The 25,295-nt window shown below is 37.6% G+C and overlaps 1 protein-coding gene across 1 annotated transcript in view; it reads right to left on the bottom strand.

The window, feature by feature from the left end:
• LOC127424525 (transmembrane protein 132D-like) overlaps window positions 1-24,813 on the bottom strand; it is a 58,749-nt gene extending 33,936 nt beyond the window's left edge. Inside the window, exons 1-2 of the mRNA XM_051669841.1 lie at window positions 24,574-24,813; window positions 11,070-11,976 (exon numbers count right to left, since the gene is read on the bottom strand). Coding sequence (XP_051525801.1) covers window positions 11,070-11,976; window positions 24,574-24,637 — 971 coding nt within the window. The 5' untranslated portion in view covers window positions 24,638-24,813. The remainder of the gene's footprint in view (window positions 1-11,069; window positions 11,977-24,573) is intronic.
• Window positions 24,814-25,295: the final 482 nt, after the last annotated feature.

Below are 25,295 nucleotides of genomic sequence, written 5' to 3'. Positions count from 1 at the left end.
GAAGTATGTGTTTGTGTCTTGTTTTAAATGTTATTAATAAAAAAATAAGGCATTAATGCAGAAGAACAGCAGTATAGCTATAGAAGTGCCTCTATGAAATATGAATCACAATTCCTGAAGAACATATACCATAAATGAATACTGTAAATTAGAGTTTGTGCAAGAATTGGGTTTCACATTTGTTAATGTATTTAATAAAAACACATTATCTTTAGTATATTATATTTATAATTAGCATTCTATTGTATGTCATGGCAGACCAGTCTTATATTACTCTCATAAAATACTATTTCATGTTCAGTGATGATTGACTTATTGGTGCTTTCTGTCTTTTTCAGATGTTCCCCTGTGAACTGCCCATCAACTGACCACTTGACTCACCTGCTCTCAAACTCTGTTTCAAGCTCCAATACAGGATACATTTTTAAATGTGTAACATAAGATCAGTAATTGTTCTCTGTGGTGGTTGTCAGACTTTTTAGTAATATTTCCATGTCTTCATATGAAAGTGTTATAAAACTTGACAAAATTAGCAACACTGTCTTTTTTTGGCTACATTAAAGGACTGCCAACAACCAAGAAAAACTGTATCCAGCTGTACCTAGGAGAATTGGTGCTGTTTTAAAGGCAACAGCACCACTTTGTATGACATTAAGTGATAAATGAAAACTATTTATGGCATTAATATTTTTGAAGACATCCTCACTATGCAACATTTTTCCCAAGTGCCTAAAACTTTGGCACAGTACTGAATATATAACTTTTTTTTAGAACTGGATGGAAGTGTTGGAGTAATCTGTCAGGGAAAGTCAAACTTTTTTTACAGTGTACATACAATTTTACAGTGTACTGTAAAATTAAATGTATACTGTAAAAAAGTGCTGACCTGCTATTGCTATTGTTAAGAGTTATTTATACCTTCTCTAACCCCTTCAAATTTGATTTGATGAGGAAGCCGAATGAATTCTGGTTGATTCAGTGATTGTAAATAATAATTTTGACTTGAAACAAACCATTTAATTTAGATGTTACCACATGAAGTTTGTGTTACCACATTTTTAAACTTAACATGTTTTTTGTAGTTTTTTACTAGTGCTAACCATTTTGAAGAGCAATACTCATGTATCTATTCATAGCTATACATATGGTTGTGAGCTTGTTGACTCACACTGACATTGTCTTTGTTTTAGAGAGTGTATATTTTTGTATGATTGTGTGGGTGTATTTGGCAGGGGGAGATGAAGCCAAGGATAGTCAGCTCAAGAAACAGAGGCTGACAGCGTGGTTTCCAATGCAGGGGTAAAGAAAGGGATGTTAGTCTCCATTCCCTTACAGAGGACAGGAAATAAATGATGTCCACATCAGACCCAGTTAGCCAAGCCTGGACAGTCATTTCAACCCCACCTACAAACAGTCACACACAAGCACACAAAACCTTGCCCAAACCTTTTTTATTTCATTGTTTAGAAACTCACACAAAGAAACTAACTAGTAAATGAGATAGTGTTGAACTTGTAGATGATGATGTCATGCCAGGCAAGTGTAACAAAACACTGAACTTTAACACTCATACATAGCACCATGAAAGTATCATCATAAAAGCAGTCTGTATGAGTATATTCCAAGACATGTGATAGCTGTGAATGAGAAACAGAACAAAATTAACGTCACTATTCACCAACAATCTTTAATCAACCCCACCCATTCATCAAATGGGCTATACTGTACATTCATCACTACACATGCAAGAACCAATGGAGTTTGGTGTCAATGATGTTGATACAATTTTTTGGCATATAAGTTGCAGGCTAGTGAATTAGGGCTGGGATGATTCATCGACATAATCGATATCATCGATTACAGAAATAGGTCGATTTGCATAACATGCGTCGGCACGTCGCAATGGAGTAATTAAAATGGCAGCGCCCGGTTTAAGTATGGATTCCCTCGAAGAACAAACTGCAGCTAAAAAAAACTCGCCTACAGTCATCTAAAGCATGGGAGTATTTTAGCCAGAGACCCAACAATGTGGTGCTGTGTAAGCTATGCAAATTTGAAATGGCTTATCACAGCAGTACAACCGCCATGAACGAACACTTGAAGCGAAAGCATCCCAGAGCGCTTTGTCAAGACGGCAGCAAGGCAGCACCATAAGTCCTGTTTACTTTTTGTCCCCAACCAAGCATGACATATTAGTATCACAACACGTGTTTCTGTTAGCAGTAGTCACTTTAAATTGATTTTCTAAATGTTTCCTCATCGCCCCCATGTTAAAAGTAATTTCTGCACCACTGCTAACGTAGGGTGACCATACGTCCTCTTTTTCCCAGACATGTCCTCTTTTTTGGACACACAAATTTGTTGTATGTCTTCAGAAGACTTGGAATACAGTGTGCACGTATGATCTACTTAAAAGATGTTTCATGTGGTGTTGTTTGTTTGTTTTGTTTTGTTTTTTGTTTTTTTGTTGTTGTTTTTTTTTGGGGGGGGGGGGTTGACAGTCCCTGGTTACTACAAGAGCTGTGTAACAATTCTTACAAATTCTACTTTTATGTTCCCTGGGAAAATAACAGTTTTTGGGGTTGGAATGACATGAAGGTGATAATGATAGAAAATAATAAATAAAGATTTTTTATTTTTTATTTGACCATTCCTTAAACTAATGAGGTAGATGCTCTACTGGTCAACTGTAGCAGCTCTCAGAAGTTCGTGTGAGGCCTTTTGAGTCAAATGGTTAGAGCTAAAGCTCCTGTTTTTCCCAAACTTGTAGGAACTGTCACACTGGCCCCATGTAACAGTATAATCAGATTACATAAATTTTGATCATAAAAAAGCAAGATTATGTACCCATAGGGGAGAGGAAGTTGGGCAGCTCAATAGTGCCACAATCCTGAATACCCCAAGGGACAATTAAAGCTGTGGGAACAGACTCTAAAAGCTTCCAGAACCGATACAGACATGCAGAGTGGCATAGAGGCCATCACAATGAGGGTAAAAATAAAATACTGTTAAAATGATAAAAACTACAGACTACTTCAAAATACTCTTTCTCAGGAACAACTAAATATTTTGCAATTTCAGAGTATTATTTGTTTTTTTTTTTCCTCTGTTTATGTTTTTTTTTCTCCATGAGTGCTTGTCATAAAGTTTGGGGATATTAAACGCAATAGGCAGGGTCTAAAATGTAATTTTTGCTAGTAACTGCTATTTATGGGACAATTGAGAAAATTTACTGGCCGTAAACATTTTTACTGTCCATTAAACTGTATTGAATTTGCATTATTTCCATAAAAATATACACTCACAGAGCACTTTATTAGGAACACCTGTACACTTATTTATGCGATTATCTAATCAGCCAATCAAGTGGCAGCAGTGCAATGCATAAAATCAGGCAGATATGGGTCAGGAGCTTCAGTTAATGTTCATATCAACCATCAGAATGGGGAAAAATGTGATCTCAATGATTTTGACTGTGGCATGGTTGTTGGTGCCAGACGGGCTGGTTTGAGTATTTCTGTAACTGCTGATCTCCTGGGATTTTCATACACAACAGTCTCTAGAATTTACTCAAAGGTGCCAAAAACAAAAAACATCCAGTGAGCGGCAGTTCTGTGGACAAAAATGCCAGAATGGCCAGACTGGTTTGAAGAGACAGAAAGGCTACGGTAACTCAGATAACCCCTCTGTACAACTGTAGTGAGCAGAATAGCATCTCAGAATGCACAACATGTCAAACCTTGAGGCGGACAGGTTACAACAGCAGAAGACCACGTCGGGCACTTTATTAGGACCATAGTGCTCAGTGAGTGTAAATTTGTCCCAGACAGCAGGTAATAACTCACAGCACCTCTCACAAACATTTTTGCATTTTGTGATTTTGTTCGTCATATTGTCGTTTTGGTTGCTTAACTTCAGAAATGTCTACATGAAGTTCTAGAGTTACGACAATAAAAGGAAAAAAAAAAAATCCTTCCTTGACAAACATACTATGCTGCAGGGTCGCCGCTCCCTATACGCAGATTATGCAGTCTGCGTGGGGCATCTTATCCTAGGTGCCCAAAAAGTTTACCGTCTGCCCTTCCTTGCACGTTTTACATTATTGAAGGACCTGATAGCACTCGCGTAACACACGATCAGATGATCGCCTTGTGTACATTAAAATGTTTAAGTAGTGAATTGTATCTCTTTGATTTGGTTAAGAATATTGTTCTTTTCCTTTCAGTGATTTCAATTTTTCATTGTTTTGCAATACCTAGAAAATTGACGTTAAGTGGCCAGAAACAAGAAGTTTTATTACTATTCAAAGCCAAATTTTTACTTACACTTGCCGGGTGTTAATTCTGGACCCTGGCTAATGGACGTTTTCAGTCTCAGAGGGGCTGTATTATAAGACAACATCTAATGATGCCTTTCTTGAACACAATTCTCTATATTTTCTCTATATATAAGTTACTGAGATTTTCATTCATAGCACCGAAGCATCAAGGGGGCATGTGCCATTTAAAAGTTCTCGCCTCTGAGTGAAATTTCAATGCAACTTTCAAAAATAACTTCCTCTTAATTTACAGCAAATGATGAAATTCTGTTATGACGACAAAATTAGTTTCCATCAAAATTGTTTGACCATGTGAATAAAGCAAATAAAATGTTTTTATATCATTGTGATGGTGAAAAATGGTGTAGCTATGATTTTAAACTATAATTTAATTTAAACTATAATGTCTAATTACTATTTTGAAACTTTTGATGCTTGATTACTCTTTTAGTGCTTGATTACTCTTTTGATGCTTGCCTTTTATTTCTGCTTGTGCTCTGGCATGTCAGTATTGCCCTGCATCAGTCTTACATTCTTCCCTTTTTCCCCAGAAACATCTGTCCAAAACTGATGTTTCACCCTCCAAACAGAATAAATCAATAGCAAGAGGCATCTTTGCTTTTGACCAATGGAGACCAAATAACTTTGGAAACATTCAGCCCAAATCATCTTCTGTCTGTTACTGTTGAGAACTTCACAGTATTATCGGAGTGAGCTCAACCTCTGATATCATGAGTTCGTTTGCAAGCCGTTTTTCAATTATCCGTCAAACACTGCTGACATTTCACATAATGAATGTAGGTTTTAAAATGTCATGCACATTCTCACACACACACACACACACACACACACACACACACACACACACACACACACACACACACACAAATGCCAGAACACCATATTGAGAATATTAACTGACCAAGTTGTGGAGATCCACCTGTCTAGAGAAAATACACACACACACACACACACAGGGTCCAACATTCCCTAAGTGCTGACTGCAAGGAAAAAAATTGGCTTAGCCATGCAAATAAATAAACTAGATTGGCGCATTTTTAGAAAACGGTGCCATTTGTGTCCTAATTGTCTGCATTACTGAGAAAACGTAGAAATAGTCTTGAGAGAATTTGTCCATAACTTTCTGCTCAGCCCTGTTATGCTGTGACATTTTCCCCTTTAAAAATAATGGTTTGATAATTCTGATAAATCATATTTGACTGAATGACATCAAGTCATTTTGGCCATATAGTTTAAACTTAGGGTAAGTTTCTCTTACAGTCTCAATATTTCATTATGTTTACACATATATTGGCATGTACTCTGTAAAATTGATCTCTGTTATGGGGAAAAAATATAATGTTTTGCTTATACCACAATAAAGTTAAAAAATACTGAGAGGTGAATTCACCAAGAATGAATTGTGTCCTGTTATAGTGCCTTTTAAAAAGAGGGTGCAACTGAGTCATGACATAAAGCAGGTCGGACTCAAACCTGCAACCTCACATTAATGGATATAATAATGTTTTTTTTTTCTTTCACATTTGATGACACGTCAACCTTTCTCTGCATTTTCTGTTGACAAACCTTCCCTACATATTTAAAAAGACAGAGTAATAGGGTGAGATTGTGAGGCAAGAAAGACAAATGACTTATTTCTTCTTCTTGTCACAGCATTTGAATTATAAAGAGATGAGTCTAAATAATGAAGATGAACTCCTCTTGATCAAAACAATCACTGAGCAGCAGTTTATCTTTTCTGCCTCAAAACCACATAATTTGTGACCAGTTTTTATGCAACTGCGATACGCGTCACTTCATGCGTGATATATGAGTGTGACTTCAGGTGAAATTTTTCGTGCTGACTCCTAACAGGCACCCAGAAAGATTTACATCTGAAGATATTCAGATACGCTGGTGTGGCTCTTTTTCACAAGGCTTGATTTGATGATGAATTTACAATGATTGATCCCTGTGTGATTAAGTAACCAAAACAGTGCATTGAGGAGCCTAGTGTTTTCATGAAGTAAACCAAAAAATTACAATTATTAGATCAGTACCTTTGTGTAAACTACAGCCATAACTTACACACCTAAATATGCCATCACAGACATATTCATATTAATATGAAAATTCTGTCATTACTCACCCTCATGTTGTTCCATTCAAATCCATATGCTGTTATTTATCCATACAAAAAGAGACTTTTCAAAGAAAAGAAAAAACAAAGGACCGGTAACCTCCAAAAAGGACCCAAAAACGCTATAGGTGTGTTCTGATTTGCAGGGTTCCTACGAAGTATTCACTGCTCCCTACACCTTGAGCATGGGATATCTAATGAAGTTCACTTCACTTGAAAAAATTTGTTCATATGGAATACCCTTCAATGTCATCAAACATACTGAGAATTTTCATTTTAGATGAACTATTCCTTTAAAGGGGGGGGAAATGATCATATATTACTAAATTATAACTGTTTTAATGCAAAAAAAAAAAAAAACTTTACTAACATTATCAGTGGACCTCAGGGAAGATAATAAAACTATATATTAAAAAAAGAGCATTTCATGACCCCTTTAAAGGCTGATTATCTCACAGGTTATTGAAAGCTTTATAATATAAACTTTGCTGCCAAATCAAAGTTAGTGTGGTTTAACCTCCATGCAGGAAGTCATGACAAGCAGCTAAACCAAAAAACAGGAAAGGACACCTTTTTTCACACATGGTTAGTTTGTATGGTTCGACAAGCTGTACATTTGCGTCTGTGCAACCCGGCCTCATGACAAGTCATAATAGCACTACGAGATGGCAAAATCATTAGAAATCGTATGAGTTGGCTTGTACAAATATGCTCCAATTTTACTCCCACATACGAAAACTCTACGAACCAACGAATTATATTCTTACAATTATTCCAAAGTTTAAACCTTAACTCAAACCTAAACCTAACCATGATTTTAATAGTAAAATAACTTCTGTGTACCACAGACGAAAGAAAACATCAGGGTTTGGAATGAGACAAGGGAAGTGTATTACAGGTTTTTTGCCAAACATCAGTCATTTGTATTAATAAATATGGAATTAGAAAACTTTTTTAAAATAAAGTGTTGGATAGAAGGCTAGCAAAAATGTTATGCCTGTATTGTATTAATTTGAAATATTGTTTGTTGATTGGTTGGTCTCTATGGAAATAAAAGTCTGACATTTTTGTACTAGCCAAGTCGAATATCTTACGAATTTTGCAATCTCATTCGAATTATTAGCCATTGACATGAGACTATGTTTGGCTGTGAGTCCTAGTGCCAAATATTTATCACTGTAACTAATGATTCAGTAGGAGAAAATGCCAGTTTCACTGTGTTATTGACGAATTTCATCCATTTGGATTTACCACCAAAACTTTACACACACAGAACACTCTTGTGTTTGTCTGCTGCTGATGCACTGCAAGAGATGCAGAGAATGCAATGCTATTTAAAGCACAGCATGGAAATGAATGAGCAGCCAAAGCATTCAGCCAGGGAGAAAAGCAAAGGGCACAGCATGCCTTCGCATAAAATTTGAGGGATTAAAACTGCATGTCTTTTTCAGGCATATACAGTATATTGTAGCTAGATGATCAAATCTGCACTTTGAGCTTTCGAGACTATGTTCACAGACTCTGATATCGCCAGAGTCCAGCAGCATAACAGCTCAGAATATCAGTGTTATTGTGATTACATGCATTTCTCCACTCAGCACTGATAATCTGCAATGCCCCCAGAAAGGCCTCTAATGTCTCTAGTATTTTCAGGAAAAAGCAATAATCCATTTAAAATCCATTCGTCTGTGTTCCATGACTGCTATCGGGTCAAGTCAAGTTCTCCTCTGGCTAAACAGCATGAATACAATGGCAATATTAGTAATCTATATGTAATACAAGTCTTGTTTAAGTAAGTAAACTGAGTAGATGTTGGTGGCCAATGTTTAAACTAAAGGATTTTGTATGAACTATAAGATTAAGTGTCTATGAATTCCATCGCAAATTGCTTGCAGAAGTGCATGTAAATGCAGTGTCCACGTGCGATGCGCAGCCGGTGAAGTTTCTGGTGCCCACCTAGGATAAGATGGTGCCCCCCTTAGGGAGTTGGTGCCCTACATAGACTGGCAATATGCTTTTAAGGAGCATAAATTCACTCACAAACTCAAGCACATGGCAATGGGAGAGTTTACTCGTGATAACGTCAAAAAACAACAATGAAAATAATGATAAGACAGTAGTCTAGAGACGTAGGTGATGTTTTTATTATCTAAATATTTTTTTTCTCCTGCTTCCCAATGCCTTTCTCTCCTCTTGCACATTCTATTTCTTTGGCTATTGCTCATTTTCAGTCTCTGGCTTGTTGGAACAGTGCACATACAAGATGCTTGAATGATTTCTTAAACAGCAACTAAGGATGGGTTTTTCTTTTTTTTTCTCCCAGTTTGGAATGCCCAATTCCCACTACTTAGTAGGTCCTTGTGGTGGTACGGTTACTCACCTCAATCCGGATGGCAGAGGACAAGTCTCAGTTTCCTCCGCTTCTGAGACCATCTTATCACGTGGCTACAGGTTCATCTGTCGTGCATGACACAGCGGAGTCTATACATGTGGAGGCTCATGCTACTCTCCCCGATCCATGCACAACTTACCACGTGCCCCACTGAGAGCGAGAACCACTAATCGAAACCACGAGGAGGTTACCCCATGTGACTCTACCCTCCCTAGCAACCGGGCCAATTTGGTTGCTTAGGAGACCTGGCTGGAGTCACTCAGCACACCCTGGATTCGAACTCGTGACTCCAGGGGTGGTAGTCAGCGTCAATATTCGCTGAGCTACCCAGGCCCCATCTGGGTGGTCTTTCAGATTTTTCCAATTCATTCGAATTCGATTTTGCAAAAAATATTGCAAATGCTGAAGTTAGACACAGTGTAAATGCACCAAAGGCTGAATAAAGAAGAGAAAAAGATTTCATAGCGCTTGTCTTAATGCCGCTGCCGATCTGATCAGCTGCACGTGTGTGGCATGCTCCAAATGAGTGTGACAGGTGAACAACACAGAGACTGATATAAAAGACAATGGTAATATTTCCATTACGATTGTACACAGTGTGACTGTAGCTCAGCTCGTCCATCATGCAGGTATACACAGGCTTTAGATCATAAATGGCCTTGGCGTGCGCATGTTGATGAACAGTCTCCTTTTTTTTCTTTTTACCCGTAATAAAGTGTTAATTACGTGACAGTTATTGCACTTCATTTCAAATCATATGGATAGCCTTCAGGCTATATATGGGAGAATCAAATATCCGCCACTCCCTTTTGCCATGATGATTCAGATAGATCGCTAATTATTGCTTTGTTCTGTGATGTGTTTCAAGTGTACTGCATCTATAGCCAACATTTGGCAAGCGATCATTTTGATAAACTTTGCTAGTTGAATTGAAATGATAAATTATTTCATATTGCTGCGCTGCTCAGCATGAACCACTAGAGGGAGCATCTCTATCTGCAGGGGTTTATGAATATACATACAAATTGTTTCATATACAATGAGTACTTTCTAGATAAACTTGATAATTTATACAATATATGGCCAAAAGTTTGTGGACACCCCCTTCTAATTTACGAATTTGGTTACTCCATTAAATCCAGAAAAGAAAAATCTTAATGTTTCTTTATGTAATGGCTTGGGCTTTGTGTGCTTCCAAATATGTGGCAACTGTTTGGGGATAGCCCTCTTCTGTTCCAGCATAACAATGCCCCTGTGAACAAAGTGAGGTCCATTAAGAAATGGTTTACCGTGTCACTTTTGGGGTGAACTGGAACAGCAACTGTAAGTCAGGCCCCATCGACCAACATTAGTTCCTGACCTCACTGATAGCCTTGTGTCTGAATGAGAACAAATCCCTGCAGCCATGTTACTACATACAGTATAGTGGAAAGCCTTCCCAAAAGAGTGGAAGCTGTTATTACAGCAAAGGGGGAAATTGATGCCTAAGGTTTTGAAATCAAATGTTCATCAAGCACACATGGTGTCCACAAACTTTTGGCCATATAGTGTAGATACTGATTTCTAGATAACTTTCTATATAGACTTGGTTTAGATCAAATTAATACCTGCACTGGCTAAGAATTGTTTTCTTATTTTAAGTTTTCTTATTCTATTATTTCTGAACATCTGGGTTTATTAGATTTTAATTTATTTTACGTTTACACTGTTGACAACTTCCCCCTATGGTGCATTTGTACATTTTTCTTGCACAACTTTGCAAAAGAATTTGGATATCTCTAACCAGGTTGCCTTGCATTCTAATAAAGAACATACAATTTAAATCATGTTGGAGTACATTTAAAAGCTGAAAGATCGAATCATGAATTGTGAATCGTCCATAAGTTTGAGAAAATCAAGATTTTATTTTTTTGCATAAATAAATGCCTCTAAAGATCAGATTAATAAACATTTCTGTTTTTGATGTCGAGCTGTGCACTCGAACTGTACTGTTAACCAGTAAAAATGTATCTATTTGCCCTCAAATAAATCATATGCCAAATATAATCACAGTGGGTAAAATTATTTTTTTCCCAAGGACATATTACTGCACAAAGGGGTGTTCTGATTACCATTAAAAACATACGAAGAAGGAGTCTACTACAAAGAAAGGAAAACCGAAATTCAGCCAAACAGAAATCTCACAAAGATTACAGCAAGGCCATCCGTTTGAGACTTACCTGAGAGAGAAGGTGTCCAGGTTGGCAGAGTTCCTCATGTAAACATAAAAGGATGCGATATCCGTTTTCTTAAGTGGTTTAGAGGAGGTCTGGATGACCACAGCCTCTCCCAGTCTGAGCACCGACACAGGTGTGGCCCCCTGTTTGACCTGCAGGAGCCGCACACTCCTGATTCTTTGCATGGGGGTCATGGGCATGTACTCAGCCTGCCCAAGATTTCCACCCCCTACATCCCACCTCTTACCCTCCTTCCCACCGCCAGTGCATGGGCCATATGCACTGGGTCGGGCCTGGTAGTACAGCTCCACAGAGTTCCCCTGACTGGGCCCTTGTCCTTCTTGACTGGAGCTACCCTCAGCTGAGCTAAACCAACCCTCTGGAAGGTCAACCTCGGCCATGCAGGTCCCATGCTCATTTCCAATAACACAGGACCCTCGCATCTCCTGTGTCTGCCAGAATGCGTACACAGTCACACATGGCAGTTCATCTTTAGTACCTTTCTCCTTCTCTCCTCTGTCCCAGTCCCTTCCAGCCACGTAGAAGAGCATCCGTACTTTGGGAGAAAAGGAATAGACCCAGCGGGTCAGGACAAAGGACTGGACTCTCCAGTTGAGAAAGAAAGCTGGCGGTGAGGGGCAGAATAACTGCACTGATTGCACTAAGTCCAGTGGAATATCCCGTTTGGTAGAGAGTGGGCCATATGTAGCACTGATCATGGGGAGGCGTCCCGATCTCAGCACAACAAATGGCTGTGTGTGGCTTTGCATGCTGGAATTGCGCATGATGTTCTGTCCTGCCTCCTTTAATAGGAAGTAGTCAGCATCCCACACCTGGTAACTGACAGGAAGGAACATAGGATATGGGGTGAAGGGTTTGGTGGCATCAGAGATCTCTTGACTGTCCATCTCTGCAGAGGAAGCCAGACACAAACATTGTTGTCATTAATATTTCTGATTCATTTACAAAGAGTCATTGCTGCTTGAGTGGCAGACAAACTGTTGTATGTACAGTATATATGGCAAAATTGTATGATTGCTGTTTTCAATGACTGCTGAGCACTGTATGGGTATGAACTCAGTGAGATGCTAATCGTAACAACTGAAGAATAAATAGACCTTCTTTCTTGATATTATTTGTGCCAGCCAAGTGCTCTATACTCTCTACGTACAGGCAATAAGAATATTACATTCTACTAAGATGAATGTCATTAAATGTAAATGTGTTTTTTTTACATTTAATCCAAATATTTTAATCCACCCAAGCTTCAACCACTTTCATCTCATGAGCACAATATCAATTCAATATTCTGTTCTTGATCACGAGAAACTCCTCCAGATTGGTAAACTTGGTGGAGTCTGATATCTAACATTATGTGTATTATGTGCCCGTAGACAGCAAAACATAAATAAATAAATAAATAAAAATGTACTTCAATAACAAGGAAAAGCTCAAAATATTCCTGGAAGTAATTTGAAAAAAGCAGATTGAGCATCAGGGTCATACAGGCATTACAATGAAAGGCTAGCCAGTTATGATTCAAACTAATCTCAAAGTTAACTCACCGCAAAAGGCCACCCCTACACTTACAGTACACTTACCGCTGAAACAGTGCAACAGAGAAAGATTTCATCTGAAATTGATAATTCAAGTTATTCTCCGGCTATGAATCAAAATAATAATCATACTGTACTCACCCTTATATTGTTCCAAACCAATATGACTTTCTTTCTTCCATGAAACACAAAAGGAGATGTTAAGCAGAATGTTAGGGACTGACAGCCTCAGGCACCATCGACTTTCATTGCATCTTTTTCCATACAATAAAAGTAAATGGTGACTGAGGCTGTCATTCTGCCTAATGTTTCCTTTTGTGCATATTCTGTGTAAAATTCTGTAGTTTTGTGTGTTTAGCTATACGAGTTCAAGGGTAAAAGACAAGTATTAATTTTCTGTAGTTCTCAAGTAAAGTATGAATTCCAAAAAATAAATAAATAAATACTAACTGTAAGTATAGTGATGAAGTACTCAAGCAATTTACACCTCTGGCAAAGTTTATATAAAGATTCTTTCTGTTAGCCAAAGCCCAAAGAGGATACTGTACTTTAGCATTTACAGTTGTGCAGGTCAACAGGTGAGCATCCATTTTATTTACCCTCCATTTTTGCAGATGACATAGATAACATCTGGCTGGATTGAGTTTAAAATCTGTGTGCACAGTGAGCTAATTATCCTGCTAACCACACCAGGAAAACAGCATCAGCATGCATGGTGTTGAATAGCAAATACTGATTAAACTAGATTAACAGAACAACGATAAACCATCAGTTTGTTTAATGTGTGTGTTGAATGTACATATGGGGAGTTAGATATGAGCGTGTCACGTTAGAAACCACATTACAATCGAAGTAATGTATCCTTTATCTAATATCTAATCTATTAATTAGGGCTGCAACAACTAATCACTAAAATCGATAATTATCGATAATGAAAATCATCGACAATAAATTTCATTATCGATTAGTTGGATATATGTCGCGAGCACAGAGAAGCTCCGTCAGTGACGTCACTTTACAGCCCGGTGAAAAATGTGTTACATGATGAAACTCATTTGAAAAACAACAGAGACAAGTTGAAGTGTAATAAACAAGACCCAAGTTGTCCAGAGCATTAGAGCACTTTATAAACACGTTACAGTTTAACATGGAGCGGTTGTGGAGTGATTGTGCTGTTTGATGCGTTTAAGAGTTGCTTCTCTCCAGCACATGACCTACATTTAACCGCTATTTTCTGTTTTATAATTGTTCTGAATTCAAAATCAGGCGTGTATTTCTGCATATTTCACAAAACTGTTTGTTTTTACCACAAGCGAGTCTCCGTTAAACTTCAATGAGCAAGCGAGTGCATCAAACGGATCACAATGGAGAAAGGGAGCGTAATCACTTTGATTAAACTCGTGCAACATCATACCGCGCTTTCAGTTTCAATGTAATCAACTGTACACTGATGTCTAAGAGGCCAAAGTGTGCGGTTTAAAGTGTTTTAGATAGTTTCTCGCATGTAATACAGTGAGCATCGGGATGAGTCTTTTCAGCGCGAGAGTCAATCTGCACTGCATTTACAGATGATTGTACCATATGAAACTGTATATAATGCTGAATATAATGTATAATAATGCTAAGGGTCCTGATATTTGATCATCCCAATAATGCCAAATGTAATGTCTGATTTCACCAGTAAATTTATACTATAGCAAACATTATTTTACTGGATAAACATACACATTTTTGAAAAGAATATTTTAGAAAAATGTAATCAGTGACAATTCTATTTTAAAACCTACAATATTAATTTAAAATACTTAAAATGTATGTAATCAGTGACAGTGTACAAGCATATGTGTCATAACATAATTAAGTTTTGTGAGAGTATAGAATCATGAATGCAGTAATGTAAATCGAATCAAATCCTTACGCCTTTTATCATTTCTGTTTTAAAAAAAATAAATAATATTTGAGTAAAATACAGGCAATACATTTTCATTTTTATCCAATTAATCAATGAAATTTTGATAATCAATTATCAAAATAATTGTTAGGTGCAGCCCTACTATTAATCAATATCATTTCAGAGTGACGAGAATCATTTTTGAAGGGATATAAAATGAAAATTCCTCTTTTGCCACAACACATTTTTAAAAAACCAACAAGCTGTACCACGTTCATTTACTGAATGAACATCTAGAATTTTTTGCTTGACTACTATTTCAGCTATAACAGGTTCACAAATCCTTCTATGAGGCATTAATATGCAGATCTACGTAAACTAGTTTAGGCCATATATGCTAAGTTGTGCAAAACAGTCATTTGAGTTGATAAAAACATGATTATGTCAAAAGAGAAGGTTAATTCTTATAGCTTACTTGAGAGGTGAATACAGATTTCTTTGGTGTTTGTGTTACCCTACACTTTTTTATTAGGTAGGTTAATTTTTGAAAGTCAATTTCTGTATATCCACATTCCTTTCAGTCTCAGCAACAAAAAAGCTATTCAACATTCCACCAATATTGCCCAGCGAAAAAAGACGGTACATTGAATTCAAACTGATGCAACATGCCCCAATCGTGGGGCATGTTGTCACACTATTTGTGGTAAGGTGTCCCAATTCTAACTGCCCTTAAACCAGTGGCTCACGTTTCATGTGAACATTCTGCGGGACACGTCCTCCCATGACCCCACCACCACCACCACAAAAACAATATCTCTCTTTAAATCACTGCCTGCATTTTACAGCCCATAGTCTTTTCAGGAAAATTTTCAAATTAAAACTTGACTAAAACAATCAAAGGGAAAAACAATTCCTGAAGAAACAAAAGTGGAAAAGGTAATGCACAAAAATATTAACAAATAACAATTATCGTAATTTAAAAACTGTTTAAAGATATACAAATTTTAAACATGACAACCTCCTTCAATACATGTTCTAACCTGACTTTCATGAAAATACATTTGTCCTAGGAACACATTTAAGCATTTTGGTAAAAATCTGCCTTCATAACAAAGTTGACCCTTGCCTGAATGTATGTGTGGGTTGATTGTGTTTGCTTGTTTACCATTAGCTATAACAAAAATATGATCATAATGAACATTTACTTTTGAGCGTAGATTTCACAAACAAAACCAAAAAAAAAAAAAAAGATTCTAATTTAGAGTATTTTAAACTAGGTGTTTGAAACCAACATAAAAAACCTCTGCTAAAAGCAGTATCACACTCACAATTAGCCTTTGCAGTATTACTGAATATCAGCAATATAATTATCTGGCTGCAACCAAATTACAGCTGTGCTGATATTCAGTAAAACAGAATTTTTTGGTTGTGTGACATTGTTTAAATATAGGCTAAATGATGGGTGAGTCATGGATTTCTACACCTAACAGAAAAATGTATATGACTGATGTACTAGAAATTTGGAACAACTTGAAATGTGCAAATCATTTTGAAAACAAAAGGAAAGCTCTTGGGGTTTCATTTAGGGAAATATAAAGAAAAGCAAGCATCTTCAATGGAACACAAAAGGAGACATTTTGAAGATATTTATTTTTTTCTATGCAATTGTTCTTTTCAATGCCATAACAATGAATGAAAACTGTGGCTTTTCAGTCCATATGACTTGTGTGCTATGTTCCAAGTCTTTTGAAGCAATGCAACACCTTGTAAGAAATGTAAGTAGTTACTCACTGATTATCTTACTCTCCACTGAGCTGGTAACCACTGTGACCAGGTCATTGAGTCATTGAGTTGAACTAAAGAACCAGATCAGTCTGATTCATGAATGAATAATGCAGATTTTGTTTGATGAACTGGATCAAATGGAACAAAAAACTATTTGTTCATGAGTGTATACCAATTTTTTGATCTGCTCCTCACTCAAAGCTACTGTATGACTTCAGAAGTCTTGGAATATAGTTCATGAATAGGATGGACCATATTGATGTTGGTAAAAATCGTCAATGGCAGTAACTCCATCACTCTTGCTACTTTGACGGGTGACATTTTCAGAGTTTTTCTTTAATTCTACAGAGAATATTCTAGTATAAATCGCTATATGGAGGAAGTCAAAACTGTCAGACTGCTAGACAGACCCTCCATTATAAACAGTATTGATGAGGAAAAGAGATGACAATATACATAATCAGTTTTTAAAATACATATCATCATCATCCTTAATAAAATGTTGTTGTTGTTGTTGTTGTTTTACTGCAGTAACACTAACTGGTAAATTGTAAAAATTCATATTAAATCTATTAGGGTGAATCTATTAAACCTCATATTTAATACAACTGTTTATTTTTTAGAAAAGGTTATCAACATTAACCTAACCACAGTAATGTGGAGCCATCCATGATCTTACCTGTCCTTTATCATTACAAATGCTACTGTTGAACAATAGTAAAACCAGCGAGATCTATTGCTGACAAGTCAGCTGTCATCACTGCCACTATCAACATTGAGAAAGAGATCCTTATGGATTTAAAAACCCAAGATGTAAACAGGAAAGTAGGGCAAATTTTCACTTCAAGTAAATTGGTAAGTGCTTTTCGCATTGTTATAGCAAAATCAGGAGTTTCCTGATTGTGAATTAGTCTAGCTGGAGCATTCAGTGCAGGTTCAAGTTTTGAAAAGTAACCGTGGACCTTAAGAAACAAAATTTATTGTTAGAAAAATGTCAAATCACAAATATTATTAGATAGCTTTTTCCTGATATTACAGACCTCCATGGTTTTGGCTTTCGTGCGTGGACATGTTTTTAAAATGTCAATTGGTATTATTAGTTGACTGTGACGTAATTAATGATTTCCATAGGCACAGGGTGTCTTAATTTTATTGTGAAATTAATTGTGAAACAGCGTATTCTTAATGGCATGAATCACACTAAATTTAGGCAAGTACAGTTTAGAAGGGGTTAAAATCTGAACTTCCATGAGTTATGGACAAATTATTGATAAGTTTTTCTCCTGTTCTATTTGGCCATGTCTGCCTTCAGATTTCCAAAGGTGACTTCAATCATTAAGTCTGTGTCCTGCTAATTCTCATTCAAATAAAATATTCAAACAAATGCATGCAGTTACTGTCATGATCCCACTCTGTCTGCCCTTTTGTTTTTGTCTGTTTTAAATCTGTGTGAGTTTGTACTGTGTATGAGCACATGGCTGAGTCAAGTGTTTTTGTTTGCCATGTGCTCTCCCTACTCCTCCCCCTCATTCCCTCTGGCCTCATTCCTATAGTCCTCCTTATGTTGATTTTCTTCACCTGTTCCTCATGTGCTCTGCCTGTATATATTGTACTACCTTTCCTCTTGTCTTTGTCAGATCGTTTTGTTCCCATGTCTGTGGTCTGGTTTGCTATCTTGTTTATAGTGTTTAGTTACTTTTGTTTTCTTATTAGTTTTCTCCCTCATGTTTCCTGTTGGTTTTTCTTTTGTTTAATAAAATCATTTATTTTACTCAATTCTGCATTTGGGTCCTCCTCCCTGCAAAACCTGATCCAGTCTCCAGTCACCTTAACACTTTTTGTGAGGCAGGGGATTTTGACCAGTGAAAATGCTGAGTGGTTAGTGACACTTCTAGCTAAGGTGGCAGGTGAGCCAAAAAGTTTATTTTTTCTGTTACTTTAAAAGTGCTTTGGAGTTTCACAGACCCATACCTGATTTAGAAATGGAAAAGAGAGGCCAGGATATTTTTTTTTACAAATTCACTTGTGTTCCACGGAAGAAAGAAAATCATACTGGTTTGGCATGACTTGTGTAAATAATTACAGTAATTAAAATTTTTCGGTTAACTATTCCATTAATTCTAAAAAACTGCAAACAATTTAGAGTTCAATGTCTATGTAATTGTTATGTTCAAATATTGGAAAAATACATTTGGGATGAAGCTAAATTAAGCAACTACAATGCATTATATTATGGTTGGGTTCAGTTATAGCACCGTTAATGCTCTAGAAATTAAGCACAGACGGCAGCTCAAGAGACATAATGTTTTGGGTTTCTGACTTTAGAATCCAAGGATGTCAAAACTAGCTGTTTTTGCAGCTCATTTTCAATAGATGGTCTTTTTGTATAAGGGAGGATGTTTTGAGTACTGAATGTTACAAAAGGTCAAGGAGTATTTACAGTGCATCCGGAAAGTATTCACAGCGCTTCACTTTTTCCACATTTTGTTATGTTACAGCCTTATTCCAAAATGGATTAAATTCATTATGTTCCTCAATTCTACAAACAATACCCCATAATGACAACGTAAAAGAAGTTTGTTTGAAATCTTTGCAAATGTATTAAAAAAATTATAAAAAAAAAAAAACATGTACATAAGTATTCACAGCCTTTGCTCAATACTTTGTTGAAGTACCTTTGGCACCAATTACAGCCTCAAGTCTTTTTGAGTTGATGCTACAAGCTTGGCACACCTATTTTTGGGCAGTTTCTCCCATTCTTCTTTGCAGGACCTCTCAAGCTCCATCAGGTTGGATGGGGAGCGTCGGTGCACAGCCATTTTCAGATCTCTCCAGAGATGTTCAATCAGGTTCAAGTCTGGGCTCTGGCTGGGCCACTCAAGGACATTCACAGAGTTGTCCCGGAGCCACTCCTTTGTTTTACTGGCTGTGTGCTTAGGTTCATCTTCCAACAGGACAACAACCCTTCACCCCAGTCTGAGGTCCAGAGCACTCTGGAACAGGTTTTCATCAAGGATGTCTCTGTACATTGCTGCATTCATCTTTCCCTCGATCCTGACTAGTCTCCCAGTTCCTGCCGCTGAAAAACATCCCCACAGCATGATGCTGCCACCACCATGCTTCACTGTAGGGATGGTACTGGCCAGGTGATGAGCGGTGCCTGGTTTCCTCCAGAAATGACCCTAGCCATTCAGACCAAGGAGTTCAATTTTTGTTTCTCATGGTCTGAGAGTCCTTCAGGTGCCTTTTGGCAAACTCCAGGCAGGCTGTCATGTGCCTTTTACTGAGAAGTGGCTTCCGTCTGGCCACTCTACCATACAGGCCTGATTGGTGGAGTGCTGCAGAGATGGTTGTTCTTCTGGAAGGTTCTCCTCTCTCCACAGAGAAATGCTGGAGCTCTGTCAGAGTGACCATCGGGTTCTTGGTCACCTCCCTGACCAAGGCCCTTCTCCCCCAATCGCTCAGTTTGGCCAGGCGGCCAGCTCTAGGTCACTAGCCACTGTGCTCATTGGGACCTTCAATGCTGCAGAAATTTTTCTGTACCCTTCCCCAGATCTGTGCCTCGATACAATCCTGTCTTAGAGGTTTACAGACAATTCCTTGGACTTCATGGATTGGTTTGTGTTTTGACATGCACTGTTAACTGTGGGACCTTATATAGACAGGTGTGTGCCTTTCCAAATCATGTCCAATCAACTGAAATTACCACAGGTGGGCTCCAATCAAGTTGTAGAAACATCTCAAGGAGGATCAGTGGAAACAGGATGCACAGGAGCTCAATTTTGAGTGTCATGGCAAAGGCTGTGAATACTTATGTACATGTGATTTTTTTCGTTTTTTATTTTTAATAAATTTGCAAAGATTTCAAACAAACTTCTTTCACGTTGTCATTATGGGGTATTGGTTGTAGAATTTTGAGGAAAATAATTAATTTAATCCATTTTGGAATAAGGCTGTAACATAACAAAATGTGGAACAAGTGAAGCACTGTGAATACTTTCCAGATGCACTGTATAAAGCTCTGTAGGCGTATACATACAGTATATGAAAAATGAATTCAACGATTAATGTGAGCACTTGTCTTCATAAAAAAAGGCAGCTTACTCCACAACAGCTGTTTCATCACATGCGCAGCACATACAATATCAGCAACAGTGAATTTATCCCTGTCAATTTACTATTATTTTTATGGGGGATTTGTAGCTGGCTCAGAGTCTGAATTCAATAATGGATGACAATTACAATTATTGTCCATTATGAGCTTAATCACTGTGTGTGGGGGGGTAAAAAAAAATAGGCAAAAACAACATCTAAACACGGCAGCAGACAATACCGAGATGAATAGAGATCATATATAAATAAATGTACCTTCATTTGAACTTTTTATTTATTTATTTTATCCCCTTTTCTCCCCAATTTGGAATGCCCAATTCCCACTACTTACTAGGTCCTTGTCGTGGTGCAGTTACTTGTCTCAATCCGGGTGGCAGAGAACAAATCTCAGTTGCCTCCGCTTCTGATACTGTCAATCCACGCATCTTATCACGTGGCCCGTTCTGCATGATACCGCGGAGACTCACAGCATGTGGAGGCCCATGCTACTCTCCGTGATCCACGCACAAATTTCCACGTGCCACACTGAGAGCGAGAAACACTAATCACGACCATGAGGAGGTTACCTCATGTGACTCTACCCTCCCTAGCAACTGGGCCAATTTGGTTGCTTAGGAGACTTGGCTGGAGTCACTCAGCACACCCTGGATTCGAACTTGCGACTCCAGGTTTGGTAGTCGGTGTCAATACTTGCTGAGCTGCCCAGGCCCCCAAACATTCATTTGACTTTTTTAATCAAAGACAGTCAGTAAAATTTACTAGAGGTGTGAATCTTCACTGAGCTCACGATTCAATTACGATTCAAAGGGTAATGATTCGATTATAAAAAGATTCTCGATACATCACCATGCATCTTGTCGTTCAATTTCTTTCTTTTTTCAGTTTCTTCTATATTTATTTTTTACTCTATTTCTTCCCTTTCAGCTTTTTATTTAACAGCTGTTTTAAAAAATCAGAACGAGTCACATTACATAAACTGGCCTTTTACATTCAGTATGAGCTGTGAACAAAACATGGAACATCCACAAGATTAAATAAATGGTTCTATAGTTTAAAAGTGTATCTCAGTTTTTCAGTTTATTTCTTTTGAACCTTATAAAAAAATCTCTTACAAGCACAAGAAAAAAAAATATTGGTTCTCCATCAAAACACACTGAATACAATTACTTCAACTGTATATATATATATATATATATATATATATATATATATATATATATATATTTAAGCATTGTAAATCATTTAATAGTATTTAATTATTATTTAAAATTAATCTATGCCATGCCTATTCATTTAAATTTTTAACCACAACTGGAAGTTGCTGGTCCAGGATGAGAGATATATCTGCTTATATGAGAGTGCATCTGTCAGCTTCTCCTCTCCTCACCTGCACAGGTGATAGTAAAGCGGTTTAAATAGTGCAGATGTTGCTTCAGAAATGTATCAAGCATCTCGTATGCACTGTTCCATCTGTTTGCTCTGCGAGTAGAAGATCGCACGACCCTGTCGCAAAAGCTACGATGGATTCAAACCTTTATCATCAGGTGTGTGCACTGTCCTGACAAGCGAGTGACCGGCAATGATCGGCTATAACGCAAAAGCCAATGAAATGGAGAACGCTTAAGAGTAGAGAAAGGCATCGAAACAAATAAAGAATTAAATGAAAACATCAACATCTCCCGAACCGCTGCCTCATCATTATTTTCTTCTGTGTTTTCCCCCGTTGTGTGCAAATCAGTGCAATAATGGGTGGCTTGTTATCACGAATAAACTCTCCCGTTGCTATGTGCATGGGTTTGTGAAAGAATTTCGAGATCGCAGTTTCGTTCGGGCACAAATGGTCATGTGTTTGATACAGCTGTCTGCAAACAGTCGTGTTTGTGCACTTGACTTTAGTGTATGCACTTAACTCGCGTCTTTGTTTCTACATCTGTCTTTGGGGCGCACCACTGCTCTACCGTGATTTAAATTTAACTCAGGATCGATTCTGATTCTTTTGAGAATCGATTCAGAATCATTCGAGTATGAATCGCGATGCATCGCTGAATCGATTTTTTTCCCCCACCTCTAAAATTTACCATTGTTTCTATGATCAAAAATGTGCCATGCTTTTATCGAATTGCAACCACAATAAGCTAGTATTAATTTAAATTTGTGGCATTAGGCCTAAACAATGGCTATAATTATGCTATTATATGAAATGTAAGGACAGTCTACAAATAATATGTAAAGTGCTTTAAATGGCTGCCCGCTTCTAAATGTTCATAGCTCTACATTTAGTTTTAAGACTGATAAATAATTGCTCACAAATTAATTTTAATGTTTTACATTTATAAAACATGCTATAAAAATGAACAAAATACCTCTGAAAAACACAATATTTTTGTAAAGCACTAAATGCAGAAGAATTGGCTGTAGTTTATCGCATAATGTTTTAAATCCTAAAAACGTTTTCAAAAATGAATTCACAAATATGAACATTTACTAATCATATCTATACTATAACTGAGTGTATGCAAGAATGTATCCATTCTCTCTTTTCACCAGCAATGTTTTTCCTGTACTGTTTGACCTTTTAAAACAAACCCTGGGAAATTCAGTCACTGAACGCATTGCAGAGAGTGACGCCAATTCAAATGGGCTGAGTGATGATGATGAATCATGCAACATCCTGAAAATGATACAGTATATGATGCATGTGCAACAACACAGAAGTTATTTCAAAATATCTTAAAAACACCATTAAAGACAGAAGACACAGCACAGATGTCTCAGCCTCTTTGAGTGAGTGAAGTTGTAGGAACACTGTTTCTAGGTCAGGATGAACTCTAATCCTATACACGACTTGAGACACAACATAAGAAAACACTTGAGGAGGGATTGAATAGATGAGGGAAACAGCCAAACAAAGAGGAAAGAGAGCAAAGACCTTTGAAGGAATGGTCGGAACTCAGGAATGGTTCTGTAACCTATACAGCCCTGAAAACTATTGAGAAAAATCAGTTTTATCTAAATTTCATTAAGCTTTTATCCAGGCACTGAAAGAAAAAAATAGTCTGCACAACTACCTTCAGAATGCAACTGAACATGGCCTATACATTCATGTTTGTCAGAAGCATGTGCCCCCTTAATTTTTGAACCAAGTTGATTTTGAACACAACTTTCATAGAGATTATTTGTTTCTTTGAAAAATTACATGATTTTTGTAGGTTAGAAAAAGCTTTAAAATACTGTGGCAGAAATCATGCATTTATAAATTTGGTCAGTGAACAGTTGAGTCACCTTCGACAGATCATTTCCTTGAAATTCATATCCCCACAACTATGACTTTTTCCCATTGAACACAAAATGAGTTATTACAGTAAGCTGGACTTTCCACACAATAAAAATGCATGGTGATCACTGGCTGTCAAGTTCAGATGCAACACATATGTAAAGAACTACAACTTGTTTAGTCATGTGATCTCTTGCCAAAGGCACCAAGAACTGCCACTGGTGCCCTCTAAAAAAAAAAAAGGTGCGCTAATCAAGAGGTACACAAGAAGGAAACAAGACTCAACTGCAATAAGAACTGAATCATATGTTGACACTATGGCTAAGCCCATATTCATAATCAAATTGTGTGGTCACAATGAAGTGATGCACATATGAAAGTCTACTGTAGATGATCTCACTTCGAAATGAGTCACAGGTTAAATGAGTTTGGTGACTTGTGTAGTTTTGCCATCAGTAACACTGTCTACAGTTAGAAAACATCCTATTATATGCATTACCTGAAAGTCCAAATGTACATAAAGATCAAGTAGAATCTCTTCTGTAGTGCACACATGATCACTACTGCTCCAAGCAGACAGCCAAACACAAACAAGGGCAGGAACACACAAATACACATTCACATGATCAAGGGGTATATTTGGCTTGAACATTGGGGGGAGGGGGGGGGGGCGGCCGGCTGCAGCATGAAGCATTTACATGTGTGTACAAAGTGCATCGTGTCCAAAAAGCCATATAGCATTATCGTGGTACTTTTTGGTTAGTAATGTTGTGATGTCTTTCCTAAAGTATTTTTAACAAACCCACAAACTGGTCTTTAAAAACACTCTAAAGACTGACCAAAACATCGTGAACAGTGATGCAGGCAGCTCTTCTAAACTTTACATACCTTGCGTGACCGCCGTCGCCAAGAATATGCGCAAAATCCGCCATATGTGAGAATAGACTCTCATTTTGGCAACAGGGGTTGTCTGTGAAATGTCCCATTAACGTTTCTAGGAGTCTGGCGTTTACGAACCATAAACAGGAAAGACTACGTCATCATCTGAGATGCTGTTTTACCTGAGAAAACATTCACCTGTTGACGCGCTCCTCAGAGATACACCGAAACTATCGACAGTTGCGCACTTCTGAATTACTCTGTCTGTGTCTGTCTGTCTGTCTCTGTGTGTGTGTGTGTGTGTGTGTGTGTGTGTGTGTGTGTGTGTGCATGGGGGGTCTTTTTCGAGATATATAAGTTTACAACTCATTTTGTTGATTTGCTTTAAATTAACGCACCGATTTTCAGTCAAATCCAACGATAAAAACATGTTCGATGATGGTTGTTGATTTCATAAGTACTGTTCTGATTGTCTCGTCCTGTCAGAGGCGCAACATCACAGTCATCTGCCCGCCCGTCACCCATCACGAGCTCTCGATCCTCAACAGTTCAGAACACGAGCGACTGGATTCACAGTGACAGTCATGCGATTATCTGTTCAACGAAGAGTGGACAGACAGACAGACAGACATATAGATAGACAGACAGACATATAGATAGATAGACAGACAGACATATAGATAGACAGAGAGACAGACAGACAGATAGATAGACAGAGAGACATATAGATA

This window comes from Myxocyprinus asiaticus, chromosome 33, assembly GCF_019703515.2.
Source record: "Myxocyprinus asiaticus isolate MX2 ecotype Aquarium Trade chromosome 33, UBuf_Myxa_2, whole genome shotgun sequence".
Classification (NCBI taxonomy): domain Eukaryota; kingdom Metazoa; phylum Chordata; class Actinopteri; order Cypriniformes; family Catostomidae; genus Myxocyprinus; species Myxocyprinus asiaticus.
Note: the sequence above shows the minus strand (reverse complement) of the source record. Positions and strands in the feature narration are given on the sequence as shown.